The 22,638-nt window shown below is 30.0% G+C and overlaps 2 protein-coding genes across 5 annotated transcripts; one reads left to right on the top strand and one right to left on the bottom strand.

Moving 5' to 3' along the window:
• Nucleotides 1-2,811: 2,811 nt before the first annotated feature.
• LOC107957512 (LRR receptor-like serine/threonine-protein kinase RGI5) lies at nucleotides 2,812-6,852 on the bottom strand. The gene is made up of 2 exons (XM_016893032.2): nucleotides 3,535-6,852; nucleotides 2,812-3,416 (listed from the first exon to the last, which is right to left on the bottom strand). The coding sequence occupies exons 1-2, from the start codon at nucleotides 6,392-6,394 to the stop codon at nucleotides 3,034-3,036; spliced, it is 3,243 nt and encodes a 1,080-aa protein (XP_016748521.2). The 5' UTR covers nucleotides 6,395-6,852; the 3' UTR covers nucleotides 2,812-3,033.
• A 14,319-nt stretch (nucleotides 6,853-21,171) lies between these two features.
• LOC107957513 (uncharacterized) lies at nucleotides 21,172-22,549 on the top strand. Of its 4 annotated transcripts, XM_016893034.2 has the most exons (4): nucleotides 21,191-21,436; nucleotides 21,780-21,882; nucleotides 21,984-22,062; nucleotides 22,146-22,549. In XM_016893034.2, the coding sequence occupies exons 1-4, from the start codon at nucleotides 21,424-21,426 to the stop codon at nucleotides 22,209-22,211; spliced, it is 261 nt and encodes an 86-aa protein (XP_016748523.1). In that variant the 5' UTR covers nucleotides 21,191-21,423; the 3' UTR covers nucleotides 22,212-22,549. The 4 variants fall into 4 exon arrangements, 3 of the variants coding, with proteins under 3 accessions (XP_016748523.1, XP_016748525.1, XP_016748522.1); XR_001700476.2 differs by having other exon boundaries at nucleotides 21,172-21,436; nucleotides 22,013-22,549; XM_016893036.2 differs by having other exon boundaries at nucleotides 21,228-21,882; nucleotides 22,013-22,062.
• Nucleotides 22,550-22,638: the final 89 nt, after the last annotated feature.

Below are 22,638 nucleotides of genomic sequence, written 5' to 3'. Positions count from 1 at the left end.
TATATTTTTCTTCGCATGCAATATAAATTATTGATATACTAATTAGGTAGATATAAGTTTAAATATACTTAAATATATTTTTTTCCAATTTAAAAGTTGGAAAGTAATTATGTTTAAAAGAAAATGTTACTGATATATCAAATGCATAAGTAACATAAATTTTGCTTTTTTGGTTGCAGTTAGTATTAATTATCAGAGAGAATGTATGAACATAATTTTGGTTTCATGTTGAAGAGTGGTTACGATTCAGCTGCCTTAGAGAGATTTGTCTAGTATTTCACAAATTATAATGATGTCTTTTGACATGCTCTAATATTAAAGTCCATCCGTGTCAAAGGAAAAATAGGTTAACTGTGTTTGAATGGTTCAAATAGTAAATTAAATGGTTTTTGGAATGTAAATTTTTTTTAAAAAAAATTGTGATTATTTGAATCTAATTTAATTATATTTTATATTTAAAAAAAAAGTAAGAAATGAGTAAGAAATATTTGCCTACTAAATAGGGTGTATTAAACTCGTGATTTAGATACTTTTTATGAATGTTAATTAATTAAGTATAGTAAGTAAAATGGAGATGATATTTGACATTAAATTTGTAGATTAATTGTGAGATGGTGAGTTACTGCACATATAATAAGTAGTACATATTTTAAAAAATAAATATAAAATTTGATTCAATCATCGATTCAATTATGTAAAGTTTTTGGAATCAGGCAGATGGTTAATTTTTGATCTATTTGGTTCAAATCAATAAATAATTAAAATTCATAAGAATTAAAAATATTTTAAAAAATAAATATAAAATTTGATTCAATCATCGATTTAATTAATTTTTTAACTTAATTTAATCGATTTACGAGTAAATTAATTTTTTTACCTTAATTCTAATTCAATATGTTGGTCACTAATCCAATTTAATTTTGAAAATGAGCGTTGTCGTGTAACTTGGCCTCGACAAGATTGTTTGGCTTTTTATGAAGAACATGGCATGGTGCTACCACGAATGCCCCCTACTACTTATGAACCACACACAAGGGAGTGTGTCCAAGTGATTCCAACATAGCAATATACAAGTGAAAGTTCGTCAAAAAAGTACATATAAAATATCAACGTAATCAAAGCATGATCAACACACATTTCAACATACCTGAATTTTCGATGATTTTTTTTCTCCAAATCAACAATAACAAACAAAAACCGAAAAAACAAAATATTCAAAAAGATTGATGGACCAAACTGAGAAAAAAAAAGAAAAGAAGAGGGGACACAAATACATCCTAGGTCAAAAGCAAAAAAGAAAAGGAAAATAAATGAATTGATAAAGAATTTCAGATCTTTTAAGCAAAATCTTGGTTATAAACAGGGTCGCGTTGTGTCAGGTGTAAGTATGATATTAATATATTTTATATTTGTTTAGACTTAACTCGACTTAAAATATGGGTCTAAAATTTTACTCAAATCCATTAATATTTGCAAAAGACTAAGACAAGCTCATTTTAGACTCATCCATATTATTTTAAATTTTTTTAAAAATATTAAATAATTTTATATTTTTTATTTATTGAAATTTTTTATATAATCATCTTAACATTATTTTAAAGTTTACATTAAAATAGTATTATATATTTGGCATAAGTTTATGTTTTTTAATTTATTCTAAATTACATAATATATAAAAATAACATAATATAACATATTACAAACTTCAAAATGGGTCGGACCCTGAATGTAAGCCCGAACTCGATCTATATTTTAAATGGGCTTAATTATTTTATCTAAATTCTTTTAAATTTCATGCGAGTTTTTGAATCTAGACTTATAACCAATCATAAACCGGTCTAATTATAAATAAAGAAGATAGGTATCGATTTTTTAAAATATCTCTTTTAAAATAGTCGACGCCAAATGTAATTATGAAATATTGGAAAGTAAAATGAGACAGAGTGAGGTAAGGCAGGCATGTGGGTAAGAAGGGAGGGAAGCATGGCCTGTTTTTGCATGTCTGCTCTTTTGTTATATCATTGGGCCTACTTCCATTACATGCATGCATGTTATGGGGATTGAAGGATATCTCTTTGACTTCCTATCCCCTCTTCTGTCCTATATTCTTTAGTATTAAAGATTTTAACTGTGTGATCCTGTCAATTCGCAACTACATTTTCTCATGTTTTCATTTTTGGTAGTAACAATCCTTTACACCCCACCATAATGATTTGAGCAGTCACTTTTTTTAGCGTTTTCATTTTTATTAGTAACAATCAGTTATACCCCACCATGATGTTATGAGCAGTCAAGACTTTCGAATAATATGAATAAACCTTTCACAATAATCTTTTTTTAAGAACTCTTCAACTTATAATTTATTTGATTAGGTGTATTTTTTAATCATCTTATCAAGTTTCAATTATCATATCACATTTGATATTACTAAGATATATTATAACATTACTTTATTTAAATCTATGACATCAAGCCACTTCCTCTAACCTGTTAACCTGTCAATAACAATTCAACACATGATATCAAAATAGAAGACGCAAGCATGTAAGGCCCGAAATCTAAGAAGAGACCTAAGCAATCAAGAAGCCTTTCTCTTTTCCTATCCAATCCTAGGTCTCTCTCTCCCTCAATTTCTCCTTATTACTCTAACCACATTATCTAACGACTTTCTGCCTTGTCCTAGTCAAGAAGAATCACTCGTCTCAACTACTTATCTATTCATGTATCAACAAAATCCTATTCACTCAATGGTTCAATATCTCATGCATTTTAACGGCCTACAATATTTGAACCTTGTACTTCAAAATTCAATTTCAATTTAAAGTTTAGTGAAGCATGATCCATTAGATCGAAAGGGAAAAAAGGAGAATAAAGATAGCAAAATCAAGAGAATTGATGTTCCTAAAACTGTACATCAGACTCCTCAACACCATCACTCAAATCCAACAATATCTCCACACAACTCTCTTTTTCTCATTGTTTTTAGATGTTCTTGGAATGTAAAAATGACAATACACAAGAAAAAGACAATTTTTAACTTTGATTTGATGACTGCTTTATTAGAGGTTGAGAAGTCTTTCCCCATTCTTCAGGTTGGGTTTTAACCTCCATTAACAACGCCACTACTTCCTTCATTGTTGGACGTTCTGCTGGTGAAGAATTCACACAAAACATTGCAATCCCAAGTGTTTGCAGCATTTCCTGAACCAGTTGGTCCGGCATTCCTCGAAGCTTAGCATCCAGAATCGATGCCGCCGGTTCGAAGCTTCCCATTTTCTTTTTCACCCACTCCACTATGTGCACTCCATCTCCTACTTGTGATTCCACTGCACTTCGTCCACTTAGTATCTCCAGAAGAACCACCCCGTAACTGTATACATCACTTTTCTCTGTTATGTTCATTGTGTATCCATATTCTGCATCCAAAACAATACTTCGTAAGCTGAAGTTACGGTCCTAATGAAGAGCTATGAATCCTGAATCAACTATGTACTAATCCTATGAAGTTAAGTAGGGCGGAAGTAGGGAACTTACCTGGTGCAATATAACCATAAGAGCCGGCTACTCTAGACATTGCATGGTGATAATTTGGAGAGTTCATCAGTTTCGCCAACCCGAAATCCGCTAAATAAGCCTCGAACTTGGAATCTAGGAGTATGTTATTGCATTTCACATCTCTGTGAAGAATTGCCGGTTTACAATCATGGTGAAGATAAGCTAAGCCTTGAGCTGATCCTACAGCTATCTTGTACCTTACTTCCCAACTCAAGTTTCGATTACCTCGCAAAAGCTGTTGTAGATTACCATTCGGGATGTAGTTGTATAAGAGGAGCTTAACACTTTTGTTGGAACAATAACCTAAGAGCTTCACAATGTTCCTATGGCGAATGTGTCCTAGAATCTGAATTTCTGCTGCAAATGAGTCCACTGTTGGCTCTTCGTCGTCCTTTGTTCTCCAAAGCTTTTTCACTGCAATCAATTCCCCATTTGGCATTTCTGCTTTGTAGACGATCCCGGAACAGCCTTTTCCCATCACATTCTCGTCTTTTAGACAGTCCAAGATGTTATCAATGGTGAAATTGAGCCTTTGGAATGGAATGAAAGTCCATGGATATGAGAAATCTTCAGCTCCTGATGAAGATGATGAAGCTCCTGCTGATTTCTCCATCATGTACCTATGGTTCCTTGTAACTAAATACCATGAAGCAAGGACTGCAATGGTAACTGATGCAAGGATCACTGAGACTAAAGCAACAGTTTTGGCTGATCTTAATCGGGTTTTTCGCATTAGGCTCGATGAACAAGTGGAACCATCGACGGATTCACATAGATTCAGGTTTTGCAGATAAGAATTGTAGGAAAGAGTCCTAAAGAAAGGTGTTACAGGTATAGGACCTGAGAAATTATTGAATGAGATATTCAAAAAAGTGAGACTAGTAAGGGAACCTAATACCTTGATTCTTCCATGTAACATGTTATGAGACAGATCAAGTGACTGTAACTGTCTCAAACCAGACATTGATTCCGGTATTTCACCGGTAAACATATTGGAACTCAAATCCAAACTGATTGTTAAACTTGTTATATAACCAATCTCAGATGGAATTTCACCGGAGAGTCTATTGTAGCTTAAATCAAGCAGAGTAAGTTTCTGCAGATTCTGAAACGATTTCGGGATAGACCCTGTTAATAAATTGCTGTTGAGAATCAGCTTGTTCAAGTAACTAAAATTACCGAAACTCAACGGAATTTCTCCAGTGAAGCTGTTTCGACTAAGATCAAGCTGCTCTAAATTCACAAGCTCCCCAAGCTGAGATGGGATTTCTCCATTATTGTGGTTGTTGTGAACATCCAATAGCTCAAGAACTGTGATGTTGGCAATCTCAGAAGGAAGACTACCTGTGAAATGATTCATATATAAGTCGAGGAACACTAAGTTCTGCAGTTGGCCGATCTCCTTCGGAATCTGCCCTGAAAGCCGGTTTTCTCCAAGCCTTAACCTCACCAGTGACTGACAATTTGAAACACTTCTCGGCAACTCCCCTGATAAAGAGTTTCCAAGAAGCAAAAGCTTGCTGAGCTTCTGCAAACTGAAAATCTCTTCTGGTATTGAACCAGTAAGCTTGTTCCTGGAAAGATCAATGGAGTAAAGTTCAGTGCAGTTCCCAAAAGAAGATGGGATTGTTCCTGAAACTGAATTGCCCCACAAGAAGAAACTCTGCAGTTGTTTCAAGTTACCAATCTGCCATGGAATTGCACCAGATAATTTATTCTTGTCGAGTTGAAGTGTAGTCAAACTCGAACAGTTGCTTATCTCACAAGGAATCAACCCAGTTAAGGAATTATCAGACAAGTGAAGCTGCTCAAGAACACCAAGCTTTCCAATATCACTAGGTATTTTGCCAGAAAGATCATTAGCTGAAGCATCAAGCACAACAAGTGATGAACAGTTGGATATCTCAGCTGGGATTGAACCTGTCAATGCGTTACCCCATAAAAGCAAGCTAGTAACCTTTTGAAGCTTGCCCAACTGAGGTGGAATAGAACCAGTCAGCTTGTTCATATGTAAATACAGATTCCTCAACTCTGAACATAATCCCAGTTCAGGTGGTATCGAACCAGATACCTCAGTATCATAAAGAGACAGTGTTTGAAGGTTGATCAAGTTGCCAAATGTTGATGGAATGGAACCAGAAAGTCCAGTGGCGGCTGCCCCAAATGTGGTCAGATTGGTAAGTAAGCCTAACTGTGTAGGGATTTCTCCTGTTAGATCAGGATTGCCGCCAATTCTAAACTGTTGGAGAGAAACCAATGAACCCATTTGAGATGGTATTGAGCCGTTGAGGAGATTATCTTGTAGACAAAGAACTTGTAATGAAGTGAGGTTACCTAGCTGTGGAGGAATCCCTCCACTTAATCCATTTGAATTCAAGAAAAGGAACTGCAGTAATGAAAGCTGACCGAGCTCTTGAGGAATGGATCCTGTGAGAGAGTTAGAGGAAAGGTCTAAAAGGCGAAGGTGAACTAGTTTGCCAAAAGAAGGAGGGATTGAGCCTGAAATATTGGTGGAAGAGAGATTGAGAAGTTGCAGGGAAGAAAGAGAGGAAAGCTGCGAGGGAAATGAAGAGATATTGAGGAATATGTTGGGCAATGAGAGGGAGATAACTCTATTTTGTGGAGAACACGTTATCCCTTGCCATAAACATGGGGTTGAGCTCTTTGGGTTCCATGAAGAGAGTACTGGTGAAGAAGCTTTTGCAGATGGGTCAGCAGCTGATAAAAGAGAAAGAAGAGCCTCTCCATCAGGTGACAACGAGGTGACCAAGAGTGTTCTAAAAACAAACAGATAGAAGAACAATAAATGGGTCCCTGCAAACAGGGTAGGCATTGCCATTTGAAGGTCTGAAAATGGCCTGAACCCAAGGTGGGGAAGACTAAGATCAAACAGGTTGAAACTTGAAAGAAAGAAAGAAAGGGTTTGTTGAGACTTTCAATGGAAACTGTGAAAAGCCACACTTCCAGGAGACAACATGCATGTGAGAGAGAAGGTTTCAACTTTCAATGGAGGTGTGTGTGAGGCTTGCTTACACTTTACACCAAACTGTTGAATATTTCTTTTGGTTTGATGAAACCAAGCATGTGAACATCAAGGAAAAAGATAAATGGTGAAGAAATAAAATTTATGACAGAGATGGTGAAAAGCTTTTCTTAAGGCTGAGGTCATGCACCGTGAGCGGTGGCAGTTATGGTGGTGGTGGTGAGTTTTTCACAGTTGAAGCTTTGAGTGTTTTGCTTTTTTGGTTTTGTGTTTTTTTTTGGGGGGGGGGTTCAAATGCTTTGAGGGTAATGCTTACAACTTAGAACATTGAAAGACTCCATTTTTCAGCTGCAAATGCTTATTTTAATGAAGCTTAGAATTATTTTAAATTAAGTAATCAAATTCGATAATAATTATATGAAGCTATTATGCGCCGAATGGGGGGCGGACCGCAGTACTACTGTTGACCACTTTGCAGTAAATGTTTGAAGCATCTATTGTTTCCTTCATCCCCGTCCGTACACGTGTCATTATTTCCATTTAGATGGGACCCTGTACCGTGGGCCCAGCTGATGAGTGGCCGAATCCAACGGTTGAGCCTTTAAACGCTAATGTTGTTGGCTAATGGTGACGTAATTAATCTTGCAATTTCTTTTATTTTCTATGTATCTATATTTTATAATTCTCTTACTGTTGATTTTAATAATGTGATTTTTAATATTTAATTTAAGAGGGGTTTGATATATTGAAATTTTAAGTATTGTGTTGAAAATTTAAGTACAAAATTAAGTTATAATATTTGTTTTATGCATCACTTAAAAATAAAGTAATTAGATTGTTTGATAAATATAGATTTTAAATTATAAAAAATTATATTTTATATTTAATTTTTAAACATTTCACTTTATTTAAACTAAAATTAAAATTTTAAACCTAAAAGCTTTATAGGATAATATAACCTTAAAACAAAAAAGTAAAATTGAAATAATTGAAAATACAATTCATTAAGTGATAAGTAACTCTTATCTACTTAATATTTTTTACACTTTTTTTAGAAAAAAATTCTTTTAGATTGTTTTAATTTTAAATTATCAATCATGCATAAAATTTTAAATCATTGAAAATATAAATTTAATTTTTTCGATGATTTATCAAAGCCTTACATTCTTTCTTTAAAAATATAATATTCTTTATCATTATACCAACACGGATCAATAATTAATCTTACATTTTGCATATTTAAATTATTAATTCAAACAGGAAATTTGCTTTATCAGCCCTAAAAACATGAAGCATAAAGTCAGGCACATCATCCCCAATTCAAGGGTTGTTTAATCATTGATTGAAAAATAATGTGATTAATTCGTTAAGTTTATTCAATTAAAAATCTTTTACATATCAGAGCAAGATATTAGATATTATGAATAAGTTTTTGTAGATTTTTAGCTCGATTAATATTGTTATTAGTATAAGAGAATATAAATTTGAGTGCGCTAAAACACACATTATTTTCTTATTTAAGGATTGAGGAGGAACTATGAGTAATGCTATATATTGTATCAAAAAGAACAAATATTTAAAATATGTATTAATTATTTTAATAATATTAGGTTTAAACATTAATTAATTAATAAAATATGTATTCAAATTAGCATACCACCTTTATTGTGAAATTAAAATATTAAAGTTTTAATTTTCATCAATTATTAAAAAATGTATAAAATAAAAAAATAAAATTGAATAACAAATAAAGTTTGAATTCTTAAATAATGGATCCAACCAAGGAATTCAATGGGATTTTTTATCCATGCTGTGTTGTATGTACGAAACTGGAGCAATTTTTTAAAATTTACTTTGCTAATAATGATATTAATTAGGGTAACGCCGCAACCTCAACTCTTTTTTTTTTTTTTGAAATTTACCTACTCGAGGTTAGATTGATATGTTTGTTGGATATCATTTTTGTTTTTGGCTTTTTGAATTTACCACGAAATTTACTAAATAGATTTTTTTCCAAAAAAATAAAAAAATAAATTTAATTATTTTTATTTTATTTTATTCTATTTCATTTAAGTTTATATTATTTTTTATCAAACAATCTAATTATAATTAGTATTTAATTTTAAGTGATGCATCAAAAAAATTTATAATTTAAAGTCAACACTTATTTTTTCAATTTATCAAACATAACTTTAATTCATATTTAAATAGAAATATTTAAATTTAATATAAAAAATAAATGAACTTGAGTTTTATAAAAATTATAAATATCCAACATGCAGCCTTCCTTAATTCTAAATAAATATCCAACATGCAGCCTTAGCCGAAATTATTAGTAAGTTTATATTTTAATCACTCAACTTTAAAAAATTACAAAACGATCATGGAACTATTTAAAAGTTTTAATTTAAGTTATTGGGCTATTAAAATCGTTATTGTATGGCTTTCTCTTTTGCAATGCCTGCCCTGATCGAAAACTCTAATTTTCCTTCTCTTTTACAAATCAATTTCTTTTTATGGAATAGTTTTGAACTCATGAATATGATAACCAAAACCCAAATGATTTTCTTTTTCAATCTCTAACACTAGCCATCAGATCAACTTGGATTCAAGATATATTCTTCTACTCATTTATGGGTATTGATCTACCATACTGATTGTTGAATTGTCGCAACTTGGAGCTCGCTAACCGGACTTCAAAAGAAAAACCTTAATAGCCTAATGATATAAATAATTTTTTAAATAGTTTAGTGATTTAAATAAAAACTTTTCGATAATTCGTGACTGAAATATAAACATACTGATAGTTTAATGGTATTGGGTGAATTTACCCTAATGTATTTTACTATTAAAATAAAATAGAGATATTTGTAAATAAATAGAAATAAGTAGGTGAAAAAGAAGACATAGGGAAAGGAAACGCAAGACACATTTGATGACAATAGGAGAGAGGCAGCTTTGGAGATTGTGAAACCCAGAATAGGGTTTTTAATTTTTTACAAACAAACAAACAAAGTAATTACAAGGTCTTTCTTTTTACTTGCTTCCTCCCTTTCTTACACACTAAATTATAACTAACGTATCCTTGAAACCTGATTTAATAAGGTCTGAGTGGGTGGGTGGCGTGCTGATACAGGCAACTCTACTCCAGATTCTGGATTCCGCCTATCTCCTAACCCTAATTAAATTCCAAACTCACATATTTTTGGATATTTACCCCAATTAGATTGATGATAGAATAATTATTCAATTTGATTTCAGTCTAATTTTAGTTAAGCAAATTATTTTTAAAAAATTATTAGATTCAATTCAATCTATTTTTATCTCGATCCAACCGTTTTGTATTGGTTTATAAGTTAAATAGTTCTTTTCCTCACTCCAAAAAATTATGCCAACCGATTTTTAATTTAATCGATTAGATCAACTGGTCCAATCAACTAATTTTAGTTTATTGTAAATTAAAAAAATATTTGGTTTTGATGTTTTAATTATATCTATATCTAATTTAGAAAAGATTGAAAGGATATTTATTATTTAAATTTATATTAGTTTTTATAAATAATGAATTTGGATATTAATTTATTATTTGCTTTAATTTGTAGTGAAATTAAGTAAGATTATAAACATAAGATTGATTTGAGTTTCCGAGGAAAGGGTGGTGGGTTCGTTTTGGGAGTGGGGCCAAAACAAAATTATAATTTGTGAAAGGCTCACACCACATGATAGAGATCAAGGGGAGTGAGAAAAATATCAAATTTTCATCATTGTGTTACTTTTACGGTACCATTATATTTATTTAGTGATATAGAAATTTCTATTATTTAATTATTAATTGAGTTTTAATTCGATTGATATGGGTACCGTTGTAAATGTAAGAGCATGTGGATTTGAGTATTGAAACGCATTATTCTCCTACTTATGGATTGGGAAGAGACTATGAATGTTTCTAGATATTATGTCAAAAAGAACAAATATGATTTGAACCTATAATGATATTGTTAAAAAATTTTATTTATTTCTTTTCTTTTTATATTATTTTTAATTACTTCAATCACATTATATTATATATAACATGATTTTTTTAAACTTATGTTGTAGTGATACATTTTAAGAATCACTAAGTTGTTAACTTATAGTTTATAGAAATTATAACTAATATGGTTTATGTAATTTTTTTAAGATATTCAGTAATTACATTAATGTTCTACACTAACGGATGAAGTTAGATTATTATTTTAAGGGGCAAAAAATGATTAATAAATTTTAAAGGTTTAAAATATAGTTTTATTATTATATAATTTTATAAATTTTGAAAGAGTTAAAAAGATAATTTTATGATGACGAGGGCAATGGTCACTTAGGTCAAACTTTATATGAGAAAAAAGTCCTCTCCTTTTTTTAGAGATAAAATATTAAAATTATGTATGAAATTTGTTTGATTAAATGTATAATTTGATATATGAACTTAGATTTTATATAATTATACATATTAAGCTATGACTTTGATTCAAATGTATATATAAAATTTTTATTTTAATTTAACTGTACACATTTAAATAAATGTATTAATTTATTTTTATATTTGATAAATATAATTATCTGTGTACATTATATGTAATGTTAAATCTATAGTGATATTAATTATTTATAAAAATTTAATCAAATCAAAATATCGTGTATAAAATTATACAAAATCAAAATTGGTGTAAGGGTGGAGTTGGGGAGGCTAGGCCTAACCCTCCTAAAATAATTTTTTTTCATTTAGGCCATTTTATAATTTATAAAATTTTAAATTAATGATAATAAAATTTTGATTTAATCCTTGTTAGGATTTTAACCCGATTAAGTAACGAACAAGAAAATAGCAGAATAAATTAAGAAATTGAACACACAAATTTAACGTGGAAAAACCCCTCCAAAAAGGATAAAAAACTACAGGCAAAGATAATTTTACTATAATGGCAAAAGAACGAAGAGTACAAAAGATGGAGATAAAAACTAAACCCCGAAAACCCGAAAAAAAAGAACCCACAAAACGTAAACACAAAATTCTCTAAATGTGTTATGAGTTCTAATCTCTAATGGGTGTATTTTTTAAGGTTGTAAAAGAGTCTATTTATAGGCTAAATTCATAGATCAAATAATAATAAAATAATCCAAACTAATTAGTGTTTGATTGAAACAAGTAAACAGAGTTTAACTGAAAGATTATTTTTTAAATTTGACTGAAAATAGGAGTCATATTTAACAAATCTCCACTTTGACTCATATTTTCTATAACGCCATCTTTGCCAAAGCCCGCCACGAGCCTATCTTGAACTATACAGGGAATTAACTGAGTCGAATTTGTGCTTAGAAACTGGAAGACTTCTAGCCTTCGACTTGTACACTGCCAAATCAAAACTAACCCGGGTCTGATTTTCACGAACACAGTGCCCTAACTTTTCAAAACCTGCATCCAAAAGAGAACCTCTCTTCAACGAAATAGTCATACCTTTTTCCCTCATATGACCAAGTTGCCTCCACTCCAAACAAGTTGACTTCAACTCCGTAATGGATGAGGGACGTCCGATTTCACCGGTCACTGTATAACTTTCCAGAATATAAAGACTGCTGGTTTTTTTACCTTTTAACAAAACGAGAGCTCCACGAGATACTTTAATACCGCTCGATTCGATGTTGATTTTGCATCCTTTCAAGTCTAAAATACTTAAGGAGATGAGATTCTTTCGTAAATCAGGTACATACCTGACATCTAAGAGTGTCCTAATCGCCCCATCGTGCATCTTAATTTTAACAGTATCAATACCAATTACCTTACTAGATGAATCGTTTCCCATGCACACAACTCCACCTTCAATTGAACTGTATGTGGAGAACCATTCTCTATTGGGACACATGTGGAAAGAACATCCTGAATCTAGGATCCACTCGGACGTGAGCTTGGTGTTATCATTTGTTGACACTAACAAGAAATCATCCCCATTTTCATCGGCCAAATTAGCACCAGCTACATCTTCCTCATTACTCTCAGTAGCTTTTTTATTTCGCAGTTTATAACAATCTACTTTGACTTGACCTAACTTTTTACACTAGCGACACCTTTTATCTCGTTTCTTTGATGCTACCAAAACAGAAGCTTGCCTATCTGTCTTCCTATCCAAATTAAGCTCATTGTCGAGTTTGTCTCTACTCAACAAATGATCCTTCATATCTTCGAACGAGAGTTTGTCTCTGCCATAAATTAGGGTCTCCCTGAAAGACTTGTATGAAGGGGGTAAATAGCACAATAATAGCATAGCCTGATCTTCATCGTCAATATGAACCTCAACATTCTTTAAATCATTTAAAATAGTAATGAATTGACTGATATGATCTCTAAGAAGCTCACATTCGTTCATGCGAAACGTAAATAGACATTGTTTCAACACTAAACGGTTAGCCAGAGACTTAGTCGCATAAAGAGTTTCTAACATTTTCTACAAGGCAGATGAAGTCTTCTCCATCAATACCTCCTGTAATACCGTATTCGTGAGGCACAACTGGATTGCAGATAAAGCCTTTTCATCAAGCTCTTCCCATTCTGTTTTATTTAGATTATCAGGCTTTTTCCCGATAACAACCTTTTTCAAGCCTGATTGAACTAGAATTGCCATCATCCGAACTTGCCACAGATTGAAATTTGTCTCACCATCGAACTTCTCAATTTCAAACCTTGTTGTTGCCATCTCTGAACGGGCTGATCTATAAAAATTGAACTAGCTCTGATACCACTTGTTAGGATTTTAACCCGATTAAGTAACGAACAAGAAAATAGCAGAATAAATTGAGAAATTGAACACACAAATTTAACGTGAAAAAACCCCTCCAAAGAGGATAAAAAACCATAGGCAAAGATAATTTTACTATAATGGCAAAAGAACGAAGAGTACAAAAGATGGAGATAAAAACTAAACCCCGAAAACCCGAAAACAGAGAACCCACAAAACGTAAACACAAAATTCTCTAAATGTGTTATGAGTTCTAATCTCTAATGGGTGTATTTTCTAAGGTTGTAAAAGAGCCTATTTATAGGCTAAATTCATAGATCAAATAATAATAAAATAATCCAAACTAATCAGTGTTTGATTGAAACAAGTAAACAAAGTTTAACTGAAAGATTATTTTTCAAATTTGACTGAAAATAGGAGTCATATTTAACAATCATTTAACAATTACAAAGATATAGGCTATTAAAATGGTTTGTATTTTTATTATCCTAAAAATATATAATTTAATTCCACCCAAACAAATTTTTGACTTCATCTCTAAACTCATGTGTAACTTTACACATTAAATCAAAGTTGATATATAGGTTACTTACATTAAAAATAAATAAAATCATAGTCTTCGTCATTTAACTCAGTTATAATTCTGATATATATACATGCAAACAAACTCGGCATTAATGTAAAGAATAGTCTTAACGGTTCGCTTCTTACTAGTGAAATTTCATAAAACAGAATACTGTTAACGAATGATATAAAATAATATTTAAATTTAGTCAATATATTACTTATAATATAACAATTTTATTCATCATTTATAATCTATTAAATGAATAAATGATATTATATAGGATAAGTAAGTTTACACTTTTCTCACTTGATTTTAAAAAGTTACAAATTGGTCACTAAATTGTCTAGACATGATTTTTTAATTTATTGAACTATTCAAACGTTATCGTTTAAGTCATTGGCAATTAACTTGATACCATATGTTCGGTATGGTCATTAAGTCACTATTCATCATAGGGTAAACTACACTAAGGGCACTCAACTATTGGTAGGTATGCACATTGGTTACTCAATTTAAAAAAGTTACAAGTTGGTCACTAGATTATTCAAAAGTTATGAAATGAGATTTTTGTATCTCCTTAATAGTTGTATCCAATAATCTTACGATTGTTTGGCCTCCACCTTCGGCGAAGAAACACATTGAACCAAATTTTTTTTCTTTTCATTTCAATTTTGCAGTTTAGTTTTCTTGAAATGGCTTGAAACATCCTAAAACTCCCCTAATTGAAACTCGAAGCCTTAATGAAAGAGCTCTTCGATCTTCAACCACTATTGTCGGATCTTTACCTGACTCTGATATGTCCCTTTTCTCAGCGAGAGTGTTTCCTTGACTGTTTAGATTGATCATTCTCGATTGGAACTCTCCAACTAACTCTTGATCAAATTTAGTACATTTGACTCATTTTTTTACATTTTGATTCTCTTTTCTCTAATTTTATTTTGTCCCTTTGCTTCTTTAGGTCTTATTTGTAGCCCGCTGAAATAAGAGACTTTCTTCCTTATTTTTATTTGCTTTTTTTTAATATTTTTGTTTGCTTTGATTATGGTTGTGGTGATATTTGGTTGTTGGTTCAATGTAAAGGTGTGTGAATATCTTGACTTTGGATTTTCTCATGTTATGGTTTTGGTCAAAGGGGAAAAGTTGAGTGAGCTAAGCATGAAAGGTTGATAAGTTGGTAGGGTTAAAGGTGAGGCATAAGCTTGACAATGGCTTTGCTAGGGTTTGAGGCTTGAGTTGTTGATACTGTTGGATATCAAGTTAGGGAGTATTGGTGCAAAAAGTAAGTGATCAAAGTCCAAACTTGTAAACTTACCAATAGTTCAATAGCTAACTCTATTAGGGGTGAGTAAAATTTGATTCAATTTGAAAAACTCAATAAAAATTTAAAAATTGAATTAAATAGTCCAAGTTATCCGAATCAACTTAAATAAAAAATTAATTTTTTTTTGTTCAACTCGAATATGAATTACACAATTCGAGTTATCCGAAAATTCAAATAAGAAAAGATAAAACCACGTCATTTTTTATAAATGTTTACCCATTAAGTTAAAAGGCTAAACTATTATATTGTTTATGTAATTAAATAATCTTGTACTTTGTTTACTAGTTAAATAATCGGATCATGTAAACATAACATTGAGTATAAATAATAGGATTTGTTAACCCAACTCGAAATTTTCTAACTCGATTTGGAAAAAAATTCAAATTGAGTTCGATTGCTAAAATAGGATTTGTTAGCTCGACTAACTCGAAATTTTTTTACTCGATTCGACTTGACTCGATCGAATGCTAACCCCTAAACCCTGTGATGAATAGTGACTTAAAGACTACATTAGACATCTGTTACCAAGTTAACAGGCCAATGGTTTAAAAGATAACGTTCGAATAATTTAGTAATCAACTTGATAATCTTTTGAAATCAAGTAACCAAAGTGTAAATTTACTATTAATTTAGTAACTTTTGAAGAAATTTATCCTTTTATTATGAAGATATAGCGTACGGTAACTTTAAAGAATGTTATTGAAGCACCCTAGCAAATTTTAATACAAAATTACTTAGTTCTTTTCTTTTTCTTTTTTTTTTAAGTAAAAAAAATTTACTTAAGTCTTGAGAAACGGGGCTTTTGATGAATAAATTAGGGCACTGGTTTCAATTAAGGTTTTAATTTAAGGGGAGTTTTGGGAATTCTAAAAAATTTTCAGCTGCACGAGGCGTACTCCCATGTTCCTGTCATAAAAGTTTTTGAAGATTTTAAAGCAGGCTATAGATTAATTTAGGTGTGTAATAACTATTTTATCCTTCCTTAAATTAAAATGTCATGGGCATACTTGGAATTATACTTATTTTTAATATTTTAATTTATTGGATACTCAAATCTCAATCAATTGACAATTCGACACCCAAGGCCTAGTTGTTAGTTACTGTACTTGTGCTTGGGTCTTTAAAGTCAAAACAGATAATAATTGGGTTCGAATTTCCATCACAAGCCCAATAACCCTAACCTTCCATTTCCATGCTTCTCTTTTCTTTATTTATTTACTAGTTCTTTTACTCGATAATCCACAAATTTATGTACGTCTATCAATTAAAATATATTAATTTTATGATATATATTATAAATAAATTTAAGTAATTTTATAATTTCTTTTACATATTTTGTAATTCAATATTTTATTTGATAAAATTAATGTATTGAATTATTATGTCTGTGATGTATACAATTTCCTACAAACATAAATGAAAAATGTTTATGGAATCCATTAATTTTCTATTTATGAAACCTATTTATAATAAATGTTTTAATTTTTTTTATTTTATTTTTTAAAAAAATTCTATCCTACAAATATTCCTTATTATAATAAAATCAAATTAACGTAAAAAAATATATTATAAAAGTAAAAAATTTAAATTCTAAATGTACGAAAATTTCAAAGATTTGAAACATATTTTAGCATTGCTTTAAGTATACATATTTACTATAATCAAAGTAAAAGCTTTTAAATTATTTTTAATTTTTAAACAATCTTTTTATTAGATTTAAAGCCTATTATATTAAGAGAATTTTTAAATTCTTAAATTTAAAACATTTTATCATATTCTTAAAAAAATGTTTTAATAAGTTTTTTAGTTTTTAAATTTATTTTAATACATTTTTAATTTTACGTAATACGTTAAATTAGTATTTTTTAAAGGAAAATTAACATTGAAGTGATCAACACTTATATATTACTAATTAGGTTAAAATATGCTCTAGGTTATTATATATTTTTAAATTTAAAATTTAATCCCTACATTTTTTAAATTTTAAATTTCAAGTTTAATTGTTAATGCCACCTTAAATTTATTTTTTCAATTTCCTAAGCGTGCCATTTTAAAATTAAAAAAAATATCCACTTAGTAGTCTTATAATAAAAATAATAACACTTTTAATAAATTTCAATTTAACAAAAAAACTTTAATGATGTTAATAATTGGACTTGTATAAATCTAAAAAGTAAATAAACTAAATTCATTGAAATAAAAGTAGAAGGATTAAATTCCAAATATAAGAGTATAACCTACTCGTTAAATTCAAATTTAAATATTTATAGGTTTTTTATAACAATTTTTAATTTATTTTTAAACACTTTAAACATTTAAATTTTTTATGGCATAATGCCAAAAATAACCTCTAACGTTTGACTGTTTGATCACTTTGACCTTTTATGTTTTTTTTAGAGCACTTCAACACCTAACTTTTTTTTGTCAAATTGGTCTATTTTTAACGAACATGCTGATGTGGTCGTTAGTTGACTATCTGTCAACACTAACTGTTGACGTGGCGGTCCAAATATAATTAAATGATGATGTGGTATTATTTTGTGTCATATGTCACATTAACAGATAATTTTAAAATTATTTTAAAATCATCATCATCATCATTGTTTCTTCTTCTCCATTGTTTCTCTCCATGGTTCATTTCTTTAAAGGGAAAACAAATCAAAGGCATTTAGCTGGAGAGAAATACGCGAAAAAATAAAATCTCTTTGCATTAATGCAATCAAGATCTATATCTGCTTTAATTTCTTGAATTTTTTTTATCTTTGAATTTAAATAGACTCCGATCAAGAAATAAAAAGATAATACGAGCCAATTTCGGCTCTGAAATGTGTATGAAATATTCACTTCATCTTCATATGTTTGTTGTTGTCGTTCAAGAAAGATTCCAAGAAAGGGAGTGGGAAAAAGAGAGATAAAACAAATTTCCTCATCTGGGTTTGAATAAAAATCAAAAACACATTTGCTTGATTATGACAAGTTCGAGTTTTTTTAGTTTTTTGCAGGTGAGCTTCAATATTGACGAAGATAATAGAGCCTTTTAAAAACAAAAACACCCAAATCGAAGTTGAGTTTGCTGAGTGGGATTGTTGTGGGCTAACAGAGGAGTGTACGTCAGCATACATTGCTCGTGTACATGAAAAATTTGAAGGGCAATGGCTTTGTGGGCTTTGTTCAGAGGCGGTGAAAGATGAGAGGATTAGATCATCGTTGTTGGAAGATATTATTACGATCAACGAAGAATTGGTTCGACACATGAAGTACTTTTGTGAACAATTTAAGTTGTCGAGTCCGCTGGTAAATCTTACTGAAGATTTGATCACTACGATGAAACATATGATTTTAAGCTATCATATTTGGTGAAAATATGTGTTTTGGATCTTTGAATTTGGAGGTTGTAACTTATTTTTGTTATAGGTATTCTATTGGGAAACATGCTTCGATGTTGCAGGATTTAAAGCCATTAGATTTAAGGAATAGGTACGGTAATGATGATGATGAACGATGGAGAGAAACAATTGAGAAGAAGAAACAATGATGATGATTTTAAAATAATTATAATAATTTTAAAATCATTTACTGATGTGGTATATAAGACAAAATAGTGTCACATCAACATTTAATTATATTTAGATTGCCATGTCAGCGGTTGGTGTTGGCAGTTAGTCAACTAACGGCTACATCAGCATGTCTGTAAAAAATAGACCAATTTGACAGAAAAAAAGTTAGGTGTTAAAAGTGTTTCAAAAAAAACATTAAAGGCCAAAGTGATTAAACAGTCAAATGTCAAGGACTATTTTTAACATTATGCTTTTTTTTGTTTGAACTATCACGTATATTAAAAAAAACATTTATTTTGTAATATAAATATTTTTAAGAAGAATGAGGATTTTTTTAATAGTTAATCTTATCACATTTTATTTTGTGTCCTTATCACTTATATGGAATTCCTTTTTTAATTAAAAAAATAAAAATTATTAACTAACTTAAAATATGAATAATCCATGTGGCAAAAAAAAGTATGTCGTCCACGTCAATTGGGAGTATAATACCTTATAATATAATATATAGATTTTTTTATTCATGCAACGTACGAATTAATTATATGTATTAATAAAATATATTGTAATTTTTTAAAAAAATTTACCACTAAATTTTAAAAGTATAATTTCATGAAGTACATCTATATTTTAGGTGAAATTGAAAATTGTCACTACATTTCACTTTAATTAATATTAATTATTGTGCTTATAAATTAAAAGTAAATTTACTCTATTTTAAAGTTTACCACTTTACATTTATTTGATTGAATTTTATCTCAAAGTTTAATTTCTTTTTTATTGTAATCTATTATTGATTCCTATCCCTGTTTTATAATGAAAAAGCTCGTTAAATCCTAAGGAATACCTATACGACGAAATATTTTTAAGGATAATGTGCAACATGCCTCAAATTATTTGTCAACACTACATTCAATACATCATATATTATCGAATTTATATTTGAAAGTTTATAAAATATTTTTAAAAACTAGTTTTTTAATAAAAACTTTACAAGACCTTATTTATATTTTAAATAAGCAATATATTAGGGAAAATAAAATATAATTACATTATAATTACTTATTTTTTTATAATATTAAACTTATGTTTATTCTATATATATACAATTTTTTTTTATTTTTATATAAAGTTAATACTTACCTATTGAATATTTTAGAGTTAAATGCATTAAACATCTACAAAGTATGATATTCATTATAAATTGTTTTTCAAACTTTAAAACATTCTAATTCCATATTCAATTTTTAACTTTTTATTAATAAGGTCTTTCTGTTGCTAAAATCTTTAATTCAACCATTAAATAAGATATCATATCTTATGTAACATAACTTAAAATGAAAATTTGAAAAAAAATGAATATTGTAAAAATAGATATAAAAATTCTAGTTTGAAGGTTTTTGAAGTTTTTACAGAAATTATTATTCGCTCTCTCTTTTCCCAATTTTACTTTATTTTTAATTTTTAATTTTAAAAATTATGCAATAACATTTTACTTTTCTTTAAAATTTTTATTTTAAATTATGTCACATAATATTTTACGTGACATTAAATGATTAAATTAATGGTTTCAATAATGGAAGGATCGGGTTTATATAACGTCAATAGTTTGGGATGTAATTAGAGCGTTTTAAAGTTTGAGGATCGGTTTAAAATGAATGTAATAAATTAGGGATGTCTAGTGCAATTAACTCAACTTCATATGTTTAATCATATTTTCGTGTATTCTATGAGTTTAAAATTAGATAGCGTTTGATGCTTTCCCATGTTATGATTCTGGTAGAATGTGATTCCTTGAAATGTGATTACTAGAAATGTAGTTACCATGAAAGTTACTTTGCAACGTTTGGTATACATAAGAAAATATTGATTAAAATCATTGGAAAGTTTGATTATCATGTTTGGTTCACAAAATACCTCATTGAGAATGTAATGATAATTTAAAATTTTATTCTTATTAAATAAAAATAATATTCATGTATTTGATATTTTACAATAAAATTTATTACCAATAAATATTGGATGCAATAGTAAGGCACATTGCATTCTCAATGAGAGACATAGGTTCGAACCTTGGAGATAATATTGTTAGGAGGGACAGTCCATGTACCCTGAACATGGATCGTAAAACGGACATGAAGAATACAAAAAAAAATATTGGCAATAAATCTTTGGATTAAATACTTAATAATATTTTAATTGATAATTTTTAGAATTATTATTTTAATTTAAAATTTTAATTAAAAAAGTTATTTCCAATTTATCTTACATGTATTTTTTTTTTGAATATTTCAACTGGATTTTGTTTATCTTAAAACGAATAACATAATGAATAAAAAATATTTAAAACTATGGATTGGGCCATAAGTAAAAACAAATAAAAGAAAAGTGGCCCAAAAGGAGACAAGAGGCCCACAATAAAACAAATAACAAACAGAAAAAAAAATGGAAACGTCAAAACCAAACGTCAAATCCAGTTGATGTCAAAACAGTTGGTACCCACTTAATGTCAGACTTTCCGAGTTCCCATACTATCATTTCAAATGATAGCTATTTTCAAGGAAGCTTTCATTTCTGCTATCCTTATCTCTTCATATTTCCTCTAGATTTTCTTCAGTCTAGATTTCTCAGCCATCTCTCATCTCGTCTGCACTGAAGACAAGTAAAGGATGCTTCCTCCAGGTATTTTTCCTCTCCCTTTCTTAAAGCTTCTGTTGCAAGTTCATGGGCATGACCATTCTCTAATCTTTTAACAAACTGAAAGTTGATTTCTTGGAAGAGATGTTTCTTCTTTTGAATATCTCAAATGATTGCCCCTAAAACTGACTTGTCTGTTGCTGTTAAGTTGTATTTTTTATGACTGTTTTTGAGTCCCCTATTATATCAATTGATTGAAAGCCCAGTGAGATCCCTAACTTCATTGCTTGTAATCCTGCATATGCCTCCGTCATGAACGGAAATGATATTGCGAGTGGAGTATTGTTTTTGAGGCAAGAAACTCACCCATTTCCCCCCACACCACCAGACCTGAAGCCGATCTTGAGTATTTACTGTCGAATGTCGCATCAAAATAAATGGTTACTCTCGCATTTCTTGCAATCTATCTCTGTCTTCTATTATCACCTAAGGTAAGTGGTTTTTCTTCCTATCCATCGATTTCTGCTATATAACTCTAGGCTCTATTTGATAAATCTCTTCTTGTTGTTATTTTCCCCTCATGAACAAACTGGTTTCTGGAACTCCAAATCATTCATGCAGCACAGCAAAAGAGGCGACATTGTTTACTGTTACCCATGGTGAAAACCCAGGTAAGCCATTCCCACAGATCTTGAATAGTATAATTTAAGACCCATGAGAGGTAAAGATTCTGCCATGTTTCTGTTGCTGTAAGGCATTGTCTAAACACATGGTTGCTATCTTCTTCTGCATTTCGACACCGAGGGCAGGAGATATCTGAAGCCACTCTTTTTAGTATTAAATTTTTTAAAGTAGGAATAAAGTTCCATGATAGACGCCAAATAGTGATGGCAATTTTTGATGGGAGATGTAAATTCCATAGTTTTCTATATAAATTTTTTGTTTCGGTCTGTATTAAATAAGCACTAGGACCCATATTAGCCTCTTGTAATAGTTTATAGGCACTTCTGACTGAAAATTCGCTAGAATGTTCTCCTCAGCAGACTTGAAAATCATTATGTTCTTTCGCCAAAGGAATTTGCAGAATCTTCTGTGCCGTGTTCTCTGGAAAGGTATTATCAATTAGATCAGCTTTCTACTTTCTTGTTGATGCATCAATTAAGTCCGAAACTAACTCAATTTCTATATTGTTGGTGCTATCATTGCTCCTATCAATGTCAACGCCTGGAATCCATTGATCATTCAAA

Source organism: Gossypium hirsutum, chromosome A05, assembly GCF_007990345.1.
Source record: "Gossypium hirsutum isolate 1008001.06 chromosome A05, Gossypium_hirsutum_v2.1, whole genome shotgun sequence".
Lineage (NCBI taxonomy): Eukaryota > Viridiplantae > Streptophyta > Magnoliopsida > Malvales > Malvaceae > Gossypium > Gossypium hirsutum.
Note: the sequence above shows the minus strand (reverse complement) of the source record. Positions and strands in the feature narration are given on the sequence as shown.